Source organism: Macaca fascicularis, chromosome 17 (assembly GCF_037993035.2).
Source record: "Macaca fascicularis isolate 582-1 chromosome 17, T2T-MFA8v1.1".
NCBI lineage: Eukaryota > Metazoa > Chordata > Mammalia > Primates > Cercopithecidae > Macaca > Macaca fascicularis.
Window position 1 is genome coordinate 65,783,707 of NC_088391.1, and position 20,150 is coordinate 65,803,856.

The following is a 20,150-nucleotide window of genomic DNA, read 5'->3' on the forward strand; positions in this document are numbered from 1 at the left end:
AGAAAAAAAATCAGATTTAACCTGTAATGTACGCATTTCTGCTTTCTACCTATCAGCCTATCCTGTTTGACTTTAAATTCTTTTCCAGAAGGAGTGGGAGACGTAGCAGAGAGAAGCATGACTTAACATGCAAGCCCAGGCAATACCAAATGACAATAGCATCAGTCATTTCAAGCTTCTCTAGAGTATTTTACCTATTTTTTATTCCCCTATCTCACAGGAGGCAGATGAAACAGATGAGCTGGATTACCAGCAGCATGGCACACACAAGCTCTTTGTGAGCTGTTCAAGCGGAGAGAGGGATTCGGCCAATCAGCCCCCATCTCTACGGGAGGCCACCAGGATGCTGCTCTCACCTCTCACCAGGAACCAGAGACTACAGAAAGAGTAATGCAGTGTCTCATTGAGTTTGCCTCCCATCAGCTCCCCCTCCCTTTTTTTCTTTCTGATTCCTTTGTTGTTTTAATCCATCATGAGAAAGCCAGAAGTCATGAAATGACAGTATGTAAAGTGACCTTTACAATCAGGGTCACTGGCCTGGAAGACATGGACTCAGAACACCTGTGGCTGTTAATAAACAAGAAGATGCTTTCATTCAGAGATCACACTTGTCCAAAGTCTATTCTATTCATTATCTATTTTTAAAAGGCAACCCTTTTAGAAATATGTATAACACATTGAAGTGGGCAATTCATTATCATTATTACTTACATTAACAACTAATGTCCAAAACAGGCCTCTTGCAGGCTGTGCAGTCATTGCCTGTAAAAGGAAACAAAATATCCCTCAGTAGCTGAACAAATATCTCCCAGAGGGGATTCCTCAACAGAAAATGGGAGATGTGTTGCCAAAGAATAAAGTCTGGTCATGAAAAATGATTGATGATGAGAATAGTCAAAACAATGTTAATAAATGACAAATAACAATACACTCTTATAAAAAGTAAAGAGAAACATTGTATTCCCATCTTTTCTTACTTCCTGGGAAGATGAGTATCTGTCATTAAAACCATTATTCCTGCTGTCAAAATGCAGACATGGAATAATTCAAAAACTGTCACAAAGAACTTTACATATTGATGGTTTGATGTAGGATGGAGTCAGAAATAAAGAAATAAAAGTCCAGAAAATAGGATTCTCCCTATATCTTAATCTACCTTCACCCAGAGGCCACATGCAGATATGAGACAATAGAGAAACTGAGGATTGTTAAGCAGGAGTAGTGCAATATTAAAAGATGATCTGTCAAATTTTGCTAAGGTAGATTTGATATGCTGGACTAGCATTTTAATTTGCTCAATATCATACAAATCAAAACTAAATTTGGAGGAAAACAAGATCTATAGAATACCAATAATTTTTGAATTTAAGAAAAAGGTAATAATTTTGTTTTACTGATTTACAGAAAGCAACTGATGATCAATGTCAATTGTCCCAATTTAATTTCTTGAAGCAGACAAGTTGATATATATTCTATAGATAAAGATGTAACTAGACAATTGGTTTAGGACCAGATTTTCTCTGTTGGAATTCAGAAGGTTCAGGAATCTTCAAGCCGGTTTTGCAGAGGTAGGAAATGAATTCATGTCTGTCTTAAGACAAATCCTATGTGCTTTCTGTCTCACTGTGGCTCACATGCTAAAATCTCCTCCTATGATTCCATACAATATGCTATTTCACCTAGAGGGATTTTGCAAACCATTTAAATGCAAACAGGGAGAATTCACCATTACTCCACTATCATGGATTGTGTGTTTATGTACCCTGCTGTCAAATTCGTATGTTGAAGCCCTAACCCCCAACATAATGGTATTAGGAGGTGAGCCATTTGGGAGGTAACTAGGTCACGAGGGTGGAACCTCTGTGATGGAATTAGTGTTCTTATGAAAAGGGAAATAGAGTTAGCTCAATCAATTTCTACTGTGTGAAGCTACAATGAAAAACTGGCAGTCTACATCCCAGAAGTGGGCCCTCACCAGAACTGAGAATGCTGGCACCCTGATCTTGGACTTCCAGCCACCAAGTCGGTGAGAAATGCATTTCTGCTATTTATAAGTGACCCAGTTTATCGTACTTTGTTACAGCGTCCCGAACTAAGACACTAATTATCTATTTAACTTGTTTAACTATAAAACAAGACATGGTACATGCCCCCAAAAAGCTCTGATTTGCATCTAACTAGAGGTTAGAATTTGGAAAATCTTATTAGCTAAGGAAGGCTGCAGCTTCAATCAGAGGGTGAAAAAGAGGTGACATCAGTATCCATAATTTAAAGCATGTCTTAAAACAGCCCACAAAGAACACTTAAATGTTGATAATGAAGATCAAGAGCTGCAAGTAGCATACAGTTGCATAACCATTATTCAAACTACGCATGTAAGAAAAGACATGCGGTTAAACATTATTCCCAGTTGAGTCTAGGGGAAAAAGAACACGATAAAGGTACATATATACCTTTCTGGTTACCAAGTGGATGGTCTCTCTCCTCTTACCTCCTTGGATTAAAGGGTCTCTAAGATGTATTTAGCTTGTGAACTCCTACATTTAATTTCCATTTAGATTACACAGTGAACATTAATTACAGGTATACCTCCATTTTTTTGTACTTCATTTTATTGTGCTTCACAGACACTGTGGCAACCCTGAACTGAGCAAGTCTATCAGCCCCAATGTTTCCAATGTCATGTGCACACTTGTGTCAAATTTTGGTAATTCTTGCAATATTTTAAACTTTAAAAATTAATATTATATCTATTATGGCGACCTGTGGTCAGTGATCTTGGATGTTACCACTATAATTGTTTTTGGGTATCATGAACCCCACCCACGTAAGATGGCAAAAACAGTAGGTAAATATCGTGTGTGTTTTGACACCTCCACGAACTGGCTGTTACCATCTCTCTTCTTCTCTTTGCACCTTCCTATTCCCTAAGACACAATACTGAAATGAGACAAATTAAAATTTCTACAATGGCCTATAAGTATTCAGGTAAAAGGAAGAGTCACTGATCTCTCATTTTAAATCAAAAGTTAGAAATAATTAAGCTTAATGAGGAAGGCATATTGAAAGCCAAGATAGGCCAAAAGCTAGATATTTTTCAGTAAACAGTTTGCCAAGTTGTGAATGTAAAGGAAAAGTTCTTGGAGGGAATTAAATGTGCTACTCCAGCGAACATACAAATGTTAAGAAAGCAAGACAGCTTTATTGCTGATATGAGAAAGTTTAGTTGTCTGGATAGAAGATCAAACTAGCTCCAACATCCCCTTAAGCCAAAGCCTCATCCAGAGCAAGGCCCTAACTCTCTTCTATTCTGTGAAGGCTGAGAGAGGTGAGGAAGATGCAAAGGAGAAAAGCTTGAAGCTGGCAGAGGTTCATTCCTGAAGCTTAGGGACAGAAGCTATCTTTATTAAATAAAAATGCGAGAGGGATCTGTCACTTCAGCTCTGGTTGCCTTGGCTCCACCTATCTCCTTGCTAGAGCCTGCTTCCCATCCTACCACCTCTCTGCTCTGTTCTTGTTGCTGAACTTCTTCCCCCAAAAATCTGGCAGGAGTAACATTGTCTAAGCCCAAGCCAGCAGTGGGCTGGGAGACCCAGTAAGTGTCCATGGGCTATCCTTCAAATGACAACATCTTGTTCTTTGGCTGATACAATGAGTGAACAGTTGGTCAAAGAACTGCAGTTAGAGGTAGAAACTGTCACTTTTCCTCAAGTAGCTATTGCTAAAAGGCCATTTATTACTGGAGAAAACATTGACACTTCCAGTGACCTAATGTTGGCTCAGATACTACAGATGGAATTTGGCAAAGAATATGATGCACAACTTAGGCATAAAGAAAAAAAGATTCAATGGAGATTAAAAAAAATGTCCATGTCCTTTGAAAACTATTGAAAAGTCCATCCTGATGAAGACAGTGATAGCTCTGAAGATGAGGCTGACTGCCAGGATACTCATGATGATCTCTACTGACTAGCAAAACCAGTTCCCACTCCCAAAAAGGGTTTTATTGGAAAAGGAAAGGGCATTACCACCAAACATCATGAAGTAGTATGTGGGAGAAAGAATCCAGCAAGAATGGAAAATTTTGCACCTGCATTTCAGGTAGAAGACAGAATGGATTTAAAACTACCAAACAAAGTTTTTGAGGCTTCAAAACAACATACCTACTCAGAAGAACATCAAAGTGCCTTCCTCCACAAGAAAAAGGAGCACTCTACCAAAGAAAATGCAGTTGATCCTGAGACATGTTTTTTTATGTATGAAAAGGTCAACTCCAGAATGTTTGAGACAATCACTGACTTTTAGTACAGGAGAGAAATCCATTGTCTTTCATGTATACAGAAAGAGCATGGAGGATGAATATAGTAAAGTCATACCTACACAATGTGCCATCATGGTATTTACAACAACCCTCAAAGAGTGGAAGAACCATGATCAATAAGTTAAAGATGATCTTAGGTATAAAGATCACTTCAGTGAACTAAGTCCACATAAGATTATCCACATGTGGGCAGAAAGCGAAATCCACGATCTCACAAGAATGCAGAGAACTAGAATCCCTTGTCCAACAGTTATACAACTTGAGTACAAGAAATACATTTTAACTATGTCTTTTATTGGCCATGATTATGTTCCAGCCCCTAAATTAAAAGAAGTAAAGCTCAATAGTGAAGGAATGAAAGAAACCTGCTAACAAACTCTTCATTTGATGCAGCAGTTATGTAATGAATGTACACTTTTTCATACCAACCTCAACAAGTATAACACACTTTGGCATGCTGGAAAGGTCTGGTTGTTTGACATCAGTCAGTCAGGAGAATCAACTTGTCTTAATGGACTGGAATCATTGTTCCATGACTATAAAATGTCTCACAGTTTTTCCAGAAAGGAGTAGTAAGGAAAGCCATTAATGAATGAGACCTCTTCAACGCTGTTTTAAACATCTCAGCAGATAATGAAGGGGATTTTTTTTAGCTAAGATAGAAGCTTTGGAGACAATGAATGAAGATCACATTCAGAAGAATGGAAAGAAAGCTGCTTCATGCCCACCAGTATTTTATGGTGAATACCACCAATGCCCACTGCCTTCAATGTAAACACAGAGGTGATTGCCAGTTGCCAATAGCAAACAAAGTTATGGTTGTACTTGCAGTACCAAAACCTGAGAGCTATACAGTGATGTTTCTCTGCTTTTCCCCCTCCTTGTAACACATGTGCCAAATGTGTGGAATTTTTAGCTCAGCATTGAGAAAATAAAATCTCACTATCTTTAAGAAAAAGTGCAAAGTGAAGGAGCAAGTGCTGATGTAGAAGCTATAGCAAATTATCCAGAAGATCTAATTAAGATAGTCGATGAATGTAGATACACTAAAAAACAGATTTTCCATGTAGATGAAATAGCTGTCTATTGGGGAAAAAATGCCATCTGGGACTTTCATAGTTAGAGAAGTCAATGCCTGTCTTCAAAGCTTTAAAGGACAGACTGACTTTTTTATTAGAAGCTAAATGCAGCAAGTGACTTAAAGTTAAAGCCAATGGTAATTTATGATTTCTGAAGTACCAGGGCCTTTAAAAATTATATAAAAATTAATTCAAGATGGATTAGAGACTTAAATGTTAGACCTAAAACCATAAAAACCCTAGAAGAAAACCTAGGTAATACCATTCAGGACACAGGCATGGGTAAGGACTTCATGTCTAAAACACCAAAAGCAACCGCAACAAAAGTCAAAATTGACAAATGGGATCTAATTAAACTAAAGAGCTTCTGCACAGCAAAAGAAACTACCATCAGAGTGAACAGGCAACCTACAGAATGGGAGAAAATTTTTGCAATCTACTCATCTGACAAAGGGCTAATATCCAGAACCTACAAAGAACTCAAACAAATTTACAAGAAAAAAACAAACAACCCCATCAAAACATGGGCAAAGGATATGAACAGACACTTCTCAAAAGAAGACATGCATACAGCTAACAGACACATGAAAAAATGCTCATCATCACTGGCCATCAGAGAAATGCAAATCAAAACCACAACGAGATATCATCTCACACCAGTTAGAATGGCAATCATTAAAAAGTCAGGAAACAACAGGTGCTGGAGAGGATGTGGAGAAATAGGAACACTTTTCCACTGTTGGTGGGACTGTAAACTAGTTCAACCCTTGTGGAAAACAGTGTGGCGATTCCTCAAGGATCTAACTAGAAATACCATTTGACCCAGCCATCCCATTCCTGGGTATATACCCAAAGGATTATAAATGCACACGTATGTTTATTGCAGCACTATTCACAATAGCAAAGACTTGGAATCAACCCAAATGTCCATCAGTGACAGACTGGATTAAGAAAATGTGGCACATATACACCACAGAATACTATGCAGCCATAAAAAAGGATGAGTTTGTGTCCTTTGTAGGGACATGGATGCAGCTGGAAACCATCATTCTCAGCAAACTATCACAAGAACAGAAAACCAAACACCGTATGTTCTCACTCAGAGGTGGGAATTGAACAATGAGATCACTTGGACACAGGAAGGGGAAAATCACATACCGTGGCATATGGTGGGGAGGGGGAAGCGGGGAGGGATAACATTAGGAGATATATCTAATGTAAATGATGAGTTAATGGATGCAGCACACCAACATGGCACATGTATACATATGTAACAAACTTGCACGTTGTGCCCATGTACCCTAGAACTTAAAGTATAATAATAAAAAAAAAATACACGAAATCTACCCTGCCTGTGCTCTAGAAATGGAAAAACAAAGCCTAGATGACAGCACATCCTTTTACAGCAAGGTTAAATGAATATTCTAAGCCTATTGTTGAGACCTACTACTCAGAAAAAGACTTCTAGCCACCCACGAGCTCGCTGGAGATGCACAAGGAGATTAATGTTGTCTTTATGTCTGCTAACAGAACATCCACTCTGCTTCCCATGGATCAAGGAGTCATTTCAACTTTCAAATGTATTATTTAAGAAATATATTTTGTAAGGTAATTGCTGCCATGGAAAATTATTCCTTTGACAGATCTGGGCAAAATAAATTGAAAAACCTTTGGAAAGGATTCACCATTCTAGCTGCCATTAAGAACATTCATGGTTCATCAGAGGAGGTCAAAATATCAACTTTAATAGGAGTTTGGAAGAAGTTAACTTCAATTCTCATGGATGAGTCCAAGGGGCTCAAGACTTCAGTGGAGGAAGTAACTGGAGATGTTGAAATAGCAAGAGAACTAGAATCAGAAGTAGAGCCTGAAGATGTGACTGAATTGTTACAATACCATGATAAAACGTGAAGGGATAAGGAGTTTCTTCTAATTAATAAGCAAAAATACTGGTTTCTTGGGATGGAATGTACTCCTGGTGAAGATGCTGTGAACATTGTTGAAAATGAGAACTCACTAAAATATTCCATAAACCTAGATGAAAAATCAGTGGCAGGATTTGAGAGGATTGACTCCAATTTTGAAAGAAGTTCTACTGTGGGTAAAATGCTATCAAACAGCATCACATGTTACCCAGAAATTGTTCGTAAAACGAAGATCAATCAATGTGGCAGACTTCATTGTCTTATTCTGAGAAATTGCCACAGCCATCCCAAATTTCAGCAACTATCACCCTGATCAGTCAGCATCTATCAGCATAGAGATAAGACCTTCCAGTAGCAAACAAATTAAGACTCACTGAAGGCTCAGATGATCACTAACATTTTAAAGTATTTTGTAACTCAAGTAGGTACATTGTTTTTATAGACATAACGCTATTGCATATTTAAGACTACAGTATAAACATAAGTTTTACATGCACTAGGAAACCAAACATTTATATGACTTGTTTTATTATGGTGATCAGAAACTGAATCCACAGTATCTCCAAGGTATGCTTATAACTATCTTCCCTCAGTTTACTGAAAATATGCTCTAGTATTTATATTTATAGATGCTAATGAGCATGTACAATGAGGATGCTTTAGATTTAGAGAGCAGTATCAGGAAATCTGTGAATTGCAAAGTCACCTGTCAAAAAAGTTGCTTTTTAATTCATTTTTAAAATGAGTTTATGATGTAATTCCTCAGTCTGCCCCCAGTTTATTGAACTGATGGACACAAGATGCTCTTTCTAAAGCGAGTCCATTTTTAAGATGTGGTCCACTCTCTTTAGAGACATAACATCAAGAAAGCAACGCTGAAACATACGTAGGGAATTCTGAATTTAAAAATGGACTTTATTCTGAAAATCTAAAGAGCAGTTGTTTCAAGAGACCACTTTAAAAAAATACAACTGCACACACACATAGCTATCATGTTGCTAAGATACCACACAAAATACACCCAACTATTAATATAGTTGAAATGTGGCCGACGACCTATGTCCTGAGAGCAGACCCAGTCATTCAGAGAGGACAGGAGAAGGATGACAAAACAGAGCTTTTCCCCCTCATTGCTAATGGTAGGGATTATTTGAAAGAGTTTTGAAATTGTTTTCTCACTTCACTTTTTATACTGTTCTCTTGGCGCATGGCACCCCTCTCCACTGACAACCACAAACCCAGGGCCTTGCTGTTCTTCACTTCCCTTCTGTATTCCCTATCGTCTTCTCCAGACTCACTCCCAGAAACCATTTACTTCATTTTCCTGAAACCACATTTCAGAATCTATTTGTGGGATGACTCTTGGGTTGAAGTTAGAAAAAAGACAATTAAACCCTGTGTCTGATATTCGTCTGGTAAGAAATTGTAATAGTCCTTTGCTTAAATTACATGATGATAATGAAGAATAAAATTTAAAATATAAACCATAGGAATGCATGATGTCAGTTAAATTGCAAGCCAAATTCTAAGTATTATTTTGTTGTGCCAATTTACAAATGTGTGAAGAACTCATAGCCCATTAACACTTTGATAATTCTATACATTTTAGCTAGCAGATAATAACTAACCCTAATGAATCTCTAATTGGTAAAATTTTAGGTAGTCCTATAAGCATGCGTGAAAAAGAGTCAGGAATTTGGAAGAAATTTCCTTTGTGCAAGCGATAAATCATCTAGATAGTAAGCTCCTCAGAGTCTGCCAACGTCAGGGTCCCAGAAGCTCATCCTAACTTCTCATTTTATTTCTATCTTTCTTTTTTCCAAAATTACTTCTTATTTGCAACATGTATATTATATACATGTATATATATTTCTTTTACACACATACCTTTTATAAATTAGAAGTAACTGAAATACATATAATTTAGTAAAAAAGTAATTTTGAAGGAGTACATATGAATATGTAATACATATATATAGTTTTATGGCAAGAACAAATGAGACTTCATGTATTTCTAGGGGAGTTTCTATCAGTGGTTTCTGAGGAGAAGATGACAAGCGATAGCAGTTCATTAGTAAATGTCATCTGTCAATGGTAAGGAATGAATGGTCTTACCCAAGTGGTCACTCTGACTATAGTCTCTAGTATAGCCATACAAAAACATTAGCTCTGAAAAATAATTCAAGCCATTCTAGAAAATGATTCAGTCATTGAATCAAGTCAATTATTCAAGTCCGTAGTTTCTCCTATTTGAGAAAAGGCCAGCCATTTTCTTCCTTAAATAAGAGGCATATAATCTAACTCTGCATCTTAAGAAGCATGGGTGATGTTCAGCTACAAAATTTACTTTAGAACACAGTTTAGACTGATAAAATAGGAAAGGCTACAAAAAATGACATATGAGGGTGCCCTCTGCAGAAGGCCAAAGAGCCAATGACTCAACTGGAGTGAGAATGAACTGGATAACTTCATGCTCATGCTATGTCTTTGTAGCGCCTAAAAGTAAGATGATGGTGAGGATAATTTGATACTGTGCTTTAGGTTAAGAATATTTCTCCTTACCACATTTCTGCCAAAAATGTCTTGTAACCTCAGTAGGGCATTTAGGTCAAGGATGTAAGGTCTAATATACAGGTCTTTACCCCACAGTCCTCTTTGTTCCCACCCCAGCCAGTTACTATAATGTCTGAAATTTCCTCAAGGTATGTGAGTCTTGATGGTAAGTCCAAGAACGCTTGGACACAAGGCATTAGGAACACTAAATGCTACTTGATCAGGGAAGCTTATGATGGGCTAAGAGTAGATATCCTGGGTAACTGGAGGGCAGCGTGCTGTCTATGTCAGATACCTATCACTATATAACAAACTATCCAAATTTAGTACCTTGAAACAACAATCACGATTTTGCACGTGGTTCTGCAACTTAGACAGGCTGGGTAGGAATGGATTGTTCCCATGTGGCATCAGCTGGGGCACTCAAGAGGTTACATTTTCCTAGTAGAGTGGAAGCAGGAAAAAAGAAGAGGCTATATTCAGAGGAAGCTCAGCTGAGCCTGCAAGAACAGTCTGATGCCTCAGCTGGGATGGCTGGAATATGTAGGGACCTGTTGGACAGCTCTCTCCCTGTTTCTATGCAGTCTTTCCAGAAGGGTAGCTGGATCTCTTTATAAGAGCTCCAAGAGAGTGAATGAAGAAGTTCCAGGTCTCTTAAGGCTTAGGCCTGGTACTGGCATAGTTTTACTTCTGTGGCATTCATAGTGGTCAAAACAAATCACAAGTCCACCCTCAATTTAAGGGGAAGTAAATAGATTCCACCTGTTGGATGGGAAGAGTAGCCAAAAAAATAAAATAAAGTAGCCATCTTTAACCCACAATAATGTGCCTGCATATAAAGTTTGGCAGTCGCTACAAACCAGGTAGAAAGTAATCCCCAAGGGGGACTGAGAACAATCTGAAGATCATTGTTGCCATTGTTGTTTTCAGTTTTGCGGATTTCCAGTCAAATTCATTCATTACCATGTGCCTCTGGGCCTACATTTGGCCATTCAAAACCTTCTAAGCATCCATTTTCAGGGCAACAAAGTGCAGAAGAGCAGTGACAAACTGCAGCCTACACTGGTTGTTTTTGTAAATAAAGTTTTATTGGAACATATCTCTACCCTGTCATTTACATATTGTTTATGGCGGCTTTTGTGCTGTAACAGCAAAGTTGAGTAATTGTGACAAAGACCTTATGGTCCATAAAGCCAAAGATGTTTACTTTATGGCCTTATTCGTTTGCTAGGTCTACTGCAACAAAGCACCACAGGCTGGGTGGCTTAAACAACAGAAATGTATTGTCTCACAGTTCTGGAGCCTAGAAGTCTGAGATCAAGGTGTTGCCAGGGTTGATTCCTTCTGAGGGCTGGAAGAGAAGGATATGTTCCAGGCCTCTCTCATTGGCTTGTAGATGGCCATCTTCTCCCTGTATCTTCACATTGTCTCCCTTCTCTGCCTGAGTCCACATTTCCTTTTTCTTAGGAGGACACCAGTCATATAGAATGAGGACCCTTCCCAATGACCTCATTTTTAACTTACTTCTGTAAAGACTCTATCTCTAAATAAGGTCACATCCTGAAATAGTAGGGGTTAGGAATTCAACATATGAGTTAGCAGGGGTTGAGGCACAATTCATCCCATAACAATGGCCCTTTACAGATACAGTGTGCTGAGGCCTGGAATAGAGGGGAAAAGGCTCAGCCAGCTGTTACAAGCCTTAAACTCTAGTTCAATTCTGCCCCTTCCTACTTGGGGCACTATGGACAAGTCACCAACACTGATTCTCTTTTTATATCAGTAAATTGGGTTCCATTGGACTGCACATGATGCAGAGTGATTGTAAGATCAAATTGCGATGCTGTGCAAGAGAGTAGCATGAAGAATAAAAGGTATTGCCTATGAGTTGTATTTCTATTATATATTCTTGGAATAATTTACTGCCATTCAACCCTGGGGCTTTATATATTTGAACTTGAGCTTGGCTCACTAATACACTTAGTGGGAAATATATTAGCAGCTTCCTCCTGGTTGAAGAAGGAAGTGGCTGCTGTGGTCCAACTTGTTAAATGTTTCTGAATCACTCTGCTCAGTATATAATGACCTATAGTTTTCTCAATAACTGAAGACTTCCTTCAGAAGCTTCCGACACAGTTTCTTCTCATGTGTCCCACCTGCCTACCTGGTTAACCCATTGCCTTGCATCATTTGGTAACTGTAGTTTGGGAGCTTGAGACTTCTGGTCTGACTAAAGTACAGGATCTTATTTTAGTTTCCTCTTTGTGTTCTGCCACTGGATAGCACAGTTAGTCTCAGATGCCCACCTGTACCTAAAAGTTGTTAGAACTAAACTCCTTCCAAAGCTTGACCCATCCTGGACCTTTACCTCCATCCTTGTGTTCTACCTCCCCCACCTCAGATAAGAAGCTAGGAAACTCATTCTTTTCCCTCTAACACTAAATTGTATAAGTCAGATCATTTCCATTCAAGACAGAGCTTCCTATGTCTCCTATTTGTATTAGACCTTGTAAGACATGTTGTTTAAGTAAGGAAGGTGTCTTAGTTGGTTCGAACTCTTATAACAAACTATCTTAATCTGGGTATCTTATAAAAAATAGGAATTAATTTCTCACAGTTCCAGAGGCTGGGAAGTTCAAGATCAAGCTACCAGTGGATTAGGTGTCTGGCAAGGGCTCACTTTCTCATAGATATTACCTTTTTATTGTGTTGTCCTCTTGATTAATGGGCTTCCTGTGTCTACTTTATAAGGGCATTAACCTAGGCATGAGAAATCACCTCCCAGAGGCCCCACCTCCTAACCATCATCTTGGGAGTTAGCATTTTAGCATATTATTTTGGAGGGATGCAGATATCCAGATCACAGCAGGAGGAAAGATGATTCCATTGATTCCATAAGATGATGTTATTGTCAGTTTGTCAGTTTTGTTGGGGAGTTGATTTTCTATTAGTTTGTGGTTTTCAACTTAAAAAACTGTTTTAAAAGAGCTCAGGAAAAATGGTACTAGGTTGTCAATCTAAAGTGGTACATGCAACTAAACAAAAAAACTCCCGAAAATAACAATGAAATCATCTGACCTTAGCAAAGCTAACTATTAGTTTTGGCTGAGTGTTTAGGTAGATAATTCTATCCAGCTGTGCCAAGATAGCACTCATATTGAATTTTTTTTTGACACAGGGTCTCACTGTGTCACCCAGCCTGGAGTGCAGTGATGGGATCACAAATCACTGCAGCCTCTAACTCCCAAGCTCCAGCAATTCTCCCATCTCAGCCTCCCAAGTAGCTGGAGCTACAGGCATGTGCATCATGCCTAGCTAATTTTTTAAACTTTTTGTAGAGACAGGATCTCACTATGTTGCCCAAGACGAATTTGAACCTGTGGGCTCAAGCCATCCTTCCACCTCAGCCTCCCAAAGTGCTGGGATTGCAGGCTTTACCACCACGCCTACCTGGAATTTGTTTTTAATGGAGAAAAATACAGTGCTGCTAATCTTATCTTGATACATTATGAAATGCCATGCAAATCTCTCCATGCCCATATGCTACCTTGTCTTTTTTTTTTTCTATTTTCTGGGCTTGAACTTTTCCAATGAATGTATCACTTGGCAAAGTCAATTTACTGAAATGAGTATGTGTCACTGTCATTCTGGAAAAGAGATGACAGTGCTGTATGCCATAGCCAAAAGTCACTCCTGTGTGGCATTTAACAATTCTGCCAGGTATCTGCTGAAGACTGCATGCCAAGGGACCTTGAAACTCTCAGCAGATGTGATTTTAACTTTGCCCACTACTCATAAGCGACTTCTATTTGCTCTGACATCTTAGCAGCAAACCCATACATACTCAATGTTAGCAGTGATATGAGTGACTCAGACATGGCTCTCATCAACTAAACTTCAAATCAATTGAGAATAAATATTTAAACAACAACAACTAAACCAGTTTCTTTGATTTCTGGGCTAATTCTAACCAATTCATCAAGCTTTACCTTGGTGCTGCATTTATGTTTTGTTGAATTGAAATTTATGAAAAAGATTTAGCCAAAGACAAGCAAGAAATTAAAAACTGTAAAATGAGCTGAGGTCTCTAGTCTGTCATTTTAAAAAAGAGGGGAGGTCTCCAATTATCCAATAGAATAGAATTAATAAAAGTGATGTGTGTCATAATAGATTTTATTCCAATAGAACAACATTATTACATCCGATCATAAATCACATGAATACTTTCTGGTAACCGAAAGGAAAAAATCCACACTGTTGATAATTGTATAGCTTCTCACATACCAAAATGTATGAGGGGTATATGCTACTTGTATCATTAAAATCTTATTATATTATAATGTAGTAATCTAATTTCTCTAAGTGCCTCATTATTTTTCATTTCAACTGCCAAATGCACATATATTTTATGTTGTTAGTGAATTAAATGGAGACACACTAAGCAGATTGATATTCTGGATTCACTCTGTGATTTAAACATACTAATTATAGTGTAAAATAAGAAAAAATGTGCTATTTCCTGTAGGTCACACCCTGTGGTTTATAACACAGGCAATCTGTATTGTGCCTAGAAACATATTGCATACAAACAACTGGTGATAAATAATAGGATTTCAAATCAGTGTAGTTGCATATTTAAATGAGAACCTTGGAGATGTCAGCTAAATTTGAGTTCTTAAACATGTCTGTGGGTAAATTGTGTTGTAGTGTGAATAGCTCAGCCTGGTGAGTGTATAGTCACTTAGTAACTACTCATTGTCCCCAGCGATAACATCACTTGGGTGATGACAGACGTCATTAACATACAGAAATACAACAGAATGGTATATCGGCCAGCTGTGACTGACTAACAAATCATATCAATACATAGTCACTAAAAAAAAAAAAAAAAAAAAAAGATTCAGCTCCCAGGTGTTGGCAATGTTGGCTATGCTCGGTTGAGCTGTTCATCTGGTCATGGCAGAGCACCTTTACGTGTTGTCATCAGCTGTAAGTTAGGCTGATAGCTTTGCTGATTGTATTAGTCCATTTCTGCATTGTATAAAGAACTACCTGACACTGGGTAATTTATAAAGAAAAGAGATTTAATTGGCTCATGGTTTTGCAGACTCTAGAGGAAGCATGGCTGGAGAGGCCTCAGGAAACTTACAATCATGGCGGAAGGCAAAGGGGAAACAGGCACATCCTACGTGGCTGGAGCAGAAGGAAGAGAGAGAGGAGGGGAAGGTGGCCACACACTTTTAAACAACCAGGTCTCATGATAACTCACTCACTGTCATGAGAAGAGCAAGGGGAAAATCTGCCCCCATGATCCACTCACCTCCCACCAGAACCCTCCCCCAACACAGGGGACCACAATTCTAGACGAGATATGGGCAGGGACACAAATGCAAACCATGTCGGTAATCTGGCTGGGGTCTCTCCATGTCTGAGACCTCAGCTGGGGCAACTAAGCTTACGTGGCTCTGGTGATTGGCCTCTCATCCTCCAGCAGACTAGCCTGGGCATAAGAAATCAAGCAAAAGCACTTAAGGCCTACTGAGGCCCGGACATGAAACTGCCACACCATCACTGGCACTGAATTCTATTGGTTAAGTCTGATTTAAGGGTGAAAAAATAGACTCCACCTCATGATTAGAGGAGCTGTAAGATCACATAGCAAAAGGGCATAGATATAGATAAGGGTAGGAAATTGCAGCCATGTTTGGAAGCAATCTCCAATTGATGGTGAACTGTTAAAGGTGACATTTTGCATAAATATATTAAAAGAGTTCATCATGTCTATCAGTAGAATCAATTGAGGGACCACAAACGTTACTGCCAGGGACTGGAGAAAGTTCAAATTCTTCCCTCTAAATCTATGCCTCTTTTCATTCCTGTCCGTGGGATCTTATAGAATGATTACACAAAGAGCCCATGGCAAAATGGAATGCATTTATTCATTTATTGATAACTGCTGACAGGCCCTGACCATCCATGACCAGGTAGGTAGAGGACATTGATAAGAGCTGCTTAATATAGTCCTCTGACGAATCAGTAAGTTCTTTTGGAGAGAAGGCTATAGAGAAGAGATTGTTAATATGTTTAACACAGGAACCTTTACTCATGGAGAAAATGTGATTCAGAGAATATTCTGGACCTCTGCCCATCAAGATGAGCAATTATCCCTTTTTAGAATATCAGTAGCTAGAAAAGAGGGGATTAGAAGTAGGCCTAGCTTGCCTCTGGTATTTCAAATCCTAAAACTCAACATAAAAAGTTGATGACAACATCAAAAATAACAATAACAACAGACATAGTTTGAGGTTAGATCTTCTGCCAAAATCTCCATCAGACTAATGCAGGTGCTCCATGCATGTCACCAGCTTTGTTTTTCTCTCCTCCCAGAGCACTAACCCAATATGCTTGTGGTTTCACCCTTTAAAACAAACTGACAAACAAAAATACCCATGTAACTTCATAATAACTTTACCACCTGCAATATTAATCTGGCAGCTATGATGGTAGTGTCTCCCTCTTCCATAGTATGTATAAAAGACTATCAGATGCTATCGATTTATATTTTTCCTCTGTTAAACCCAAGTTCATAATTTAATCCTAGGAGAGTAAGGTAAAATAACCAGAATCCCTGTATTAGAACTGCTAATCCCAGCTTTATCAGTAAATGGCTGTGTGATCTTGAAGACTCAGCGAACCATATTTTCCTCTCTGCTTATTTCTCCTTATCAGCACTGACATATGTTTCAACTCTTGCAATTTATAAAAAATAAAACATAATTTAAAGCCTCCACTAATCCCCTCTTTCTATCTAGTGATCATGCTAACAGGCCCTGACCATCCATGACCAGGTAGGTAGAGGACATTGATAAGAGCTGCTTACTATAGTCCTCTGATGAACGAGTAAGTCCTTTTGGAGAAAAGGTTGTAGTCATTTCTAGAACTTCTAGATAGGCTTCTTAGTCAAATTTCTACTTTAATTCCCTTCATTTCCTCATGTTCAACTCATGTGTGAGCCTACTGTCATCTGGCATTAGCAACCCTCAATTCTACTAAATTCCTACTAAAACCATGTGTGACTTAATGTTATTAAATCCAGTAGAAACTTTTAAATTATCTTCTTTTATTGGCTGCTTAGAAATATTGATACTACTAACCATATTGTTTCTTCTTAGAATACTCTCCATTTTTAATGTCTTTTCTCTTTCCTGGTACATCTTCCTCTACCTAATCAGAGTTCTTACCCTGCATTCTTCTCTCTTCTCAATTCATACTCTCTCCAGTTTATCTCCATGTCTTCAATTATACCCATATGCTGTTAAATCCCAAATTGAGCTCCACACTCATATTTCCATATTCCCAGCTGTCCATGTTACCTATCTATTTGAATATTTCAGAGGCAGCTTAAGCCATTGCTTTTGGTGTTTTAGACATGAAGTCGTTGCCCATGCCTATGTCCTGAATGGTATTGCCTAGGTTTTCTTCTAGGGTTTTTATGGTTTTAGGTCTAACATTTAAGTCTTTAATCCTTTAATCCATCTTGAATTAATTTTTGTATAAGGTGTAAGAAAGGGATCCAGTTTCAGCTTTCTACACGTGGCTAGCCAGTTTTCCCAGCACCATTTATTAAATAGGGAATCCTTTCCCCATTTCTTGTTTTTGTCAAGTTTGTCAAAGATCAGATGGTTGTAGATGCGTGGTATTATTTCTGAGGGCTCTGTTCTGTTCCATTGGTCTATATCTCTGTTTTGGTACCAGTACCATGCTGTTTTGGTTACTGTAGCCTTGTAGTATAGTTTGAAGTCAGGTAGCATGATGCCTCCAGCTTTGTTCTTTTGGCTTAGGATTGTCTTGGCAATGCAGGCTCTTTTTTGGTTCCATATGAACTTTAAAGTAGTTTTTTCCAATTCTGTAAAGAAAGTCATTCATAGTTTGATGGGGATGGCATTGAATCTATAAATTACCTTGGGCAATATGGCCATTTTCATGATATTGATTCTTCTTATCCATGAGCATGGAATGTTCTTCCATTTGTTTGTGTCCTCTTCTATTTCGTTGAGCAGTGGTTTGTAGTTCTCCTTGAAGAGGTCCTTCACATCCCTTGTAAGTTGGATTCCTAGGTATTTTATTCTCTTTGAAGCAATTGTGAATGGGAGTTCACTCATGATTTGGCTCTCTGTTTGTCTATAAGCATAGCTATGCAGGACAGTTCTCCAGGTGGTCTTGGAGCAACTTATTTTCACTTCTTCTTGCTTGTAGTTCTCAAAAATAACTATAAAATGTGCAGGGAATGCTACATACTGATATAAGGAGGAACTGGCCAGGACATCCTGGACTCTGGTCCAGTCGCTCTCAGAAACATGATGCCCTTCAACGCATTAAGTCCAGCAAGCCATGATGTCTTTCAGGTATAAAACCCAGAGTGGGCTCCTTTACTGGGTTCCTCAGCTGCTGTGAAAGTAGGACTCACACAGATGGAATTCCATTTAATCCTGGGCAGTTCTTTTGAGCCTTGGGGTGCCCATTTGCCCTGATTCCTAGGTTTCTACTGTCCCTTTCTGCCTATCTCTAAGTAATTAACCAGCTTCATGTAATTTGTTGTGTGGGCCAGTCTTCTGTCTCACTAGTTTCAGGTAAGTAGCAGAAATTGTAGTCCAAGATGCAGTGGGCTGAAGTAGTAATCGGTGCATAGTAAACTTGCTTTACACCCTTCCCCAAACAACTATCAAAACTACCAATAGAATTAAATGACATAGCAATTGAAGCATCTAGTATGTGCTTTGATTAGAAGTGCTCAGCAGAGTTATCTATAATAACCTTTTAACAACCCGAAAGGACAACTTGCAAACATATCATGGATTGAAGTATCACTGATAATGAAAGCACAAGGAAACACCAAGGAAATGGAAAACTGATACTTGTTTTATTACAAATACTTGTTCTTTATCAGTCACATTATGAAGAAATAAACAATAGTGATAATCACAACATATTCAATAAACCACTCTCCCATAAAACTTAATATTCTGTCATTAAGAACAATGTTTTGTATATAACAAGATATAATTAACCAATGACTGAATATATCTTTTTTGTGTAATATCTTAGCATATGTTTTCAATTAATGACAATATTTGATGAACTGGTACATGTGCTAGTTCTTGTTCTAAGTACTTTACATATGTTAACTCATTTAATCCTCATGATAACATGTAAAGTAGATCCTATTTTCTTTATTGCATCAATATGTAAGCCAAGGCACTAAATGATTATGTAATTTACCAAGGTCACATACTCAGTAGGTGGAGAAATTTGGGCAATCTGAGTAAAAAATTCATGCTCTTTAACTAACGTACACACATGTAAACATACATATATTATGTTGCTTTTTTTAAACTAACAGCAGTATCTTTTCTGAAAACTAAGATTCCCATCTTAGAATGAAGTAACAATATGCTACCCCAAAATGTGCCACTTTGCCACTTTGGCATAAGGATTCCTTTGAGCTGGACACAGTTGAGAAGAAGCACATACAAGAAAAGCTCTCTCTCCTCTCCCTATTTGCCTAAAAACAGGGTATAAATTTACAAGTACATTTCTCCTCTCATTTCTGAAAGGAAGGACAAATACAATTATCAGACTTTAGACCCTTACCAGCCTAGAGACAGCACTGACAAAACTATACAAGAAACTTCAATAACTAGCCTTTCCATCATTAGTTTCCCTTATATTTGCCTTCCCACAACTTGCTGCCCCTGGAGACTCAAGGTTCTTTGCCTTTGTCTTGTCAACACCTCTAAACTTTATTGTTCTCTGATGAAGATATATAAGCTATATATATATAAGATATATATATAGATAGATCTATATATATAGATGTCTATGTAATATATCTATATATATATATGAAGATATATAAGCTATATAAGCTGTAAGCCATCTCTTGGAGAATTACTGTTACCCTGAGTAGCTGGTGAGTGTCTCACCAGACTGATTTCAGAGTGTCAGCCAAGAATGTAATCTCATTTGAAGTTCAGGGTCCTCTACCTAGCTTGTTCAGGTGGTTGTCACAATTTAGTTCCTTGAAGTTGTTTCACTTATTTTCTTGTTGGTTGTTGGCTGGGAGTCACTCTCAGCTCCTATATACTAACCTCAAACCCTAGCTACATAGCCCTCTCATAACCTAGCAGTTTACTTCTGTAAGGCCAGCAGAAGAATAACGTAACATAATCTTGGAAGTTACTTTCTCATCACACTTCTCATAGACCATAATCT

The 20,150-nt window shown here is 38.2% G+C and overlaps 1 protein-coding gene and 1 pseudogene across 7 annotated transcripts in view; one reads left to right on the forward strand and one right to left on the reverse strand.

Annotated features, from left to right (window-relative positions):
• The window catches only part of LOC102145599 (uncharacterized), a 682,844-nt gene that overhangs the window by 264,570 nt on the left and 398,124 nt on the right, over positions 1 to 20,150 (reverse strand). For all 7 annotated transcript variants that reach the window (XM_074021604.1, XM_074021603.1, XM_074021609.1 and 4 more), the window contains one exon: positions 712 to 762. In XM_074021604.1, coding sequence (XP_073877705.1) covers positions 712 to 762 — 51 coding nt within the window. The remainder of the gene's footprint in view (positions 1 to 711; positions 763 to 20,150) is intronic.
• Positions 3,417 to 5,096, forward strand: LOC102144244 (serine/threonine-protein kinase RIO3 pseudogene; annotated as a pseudogene).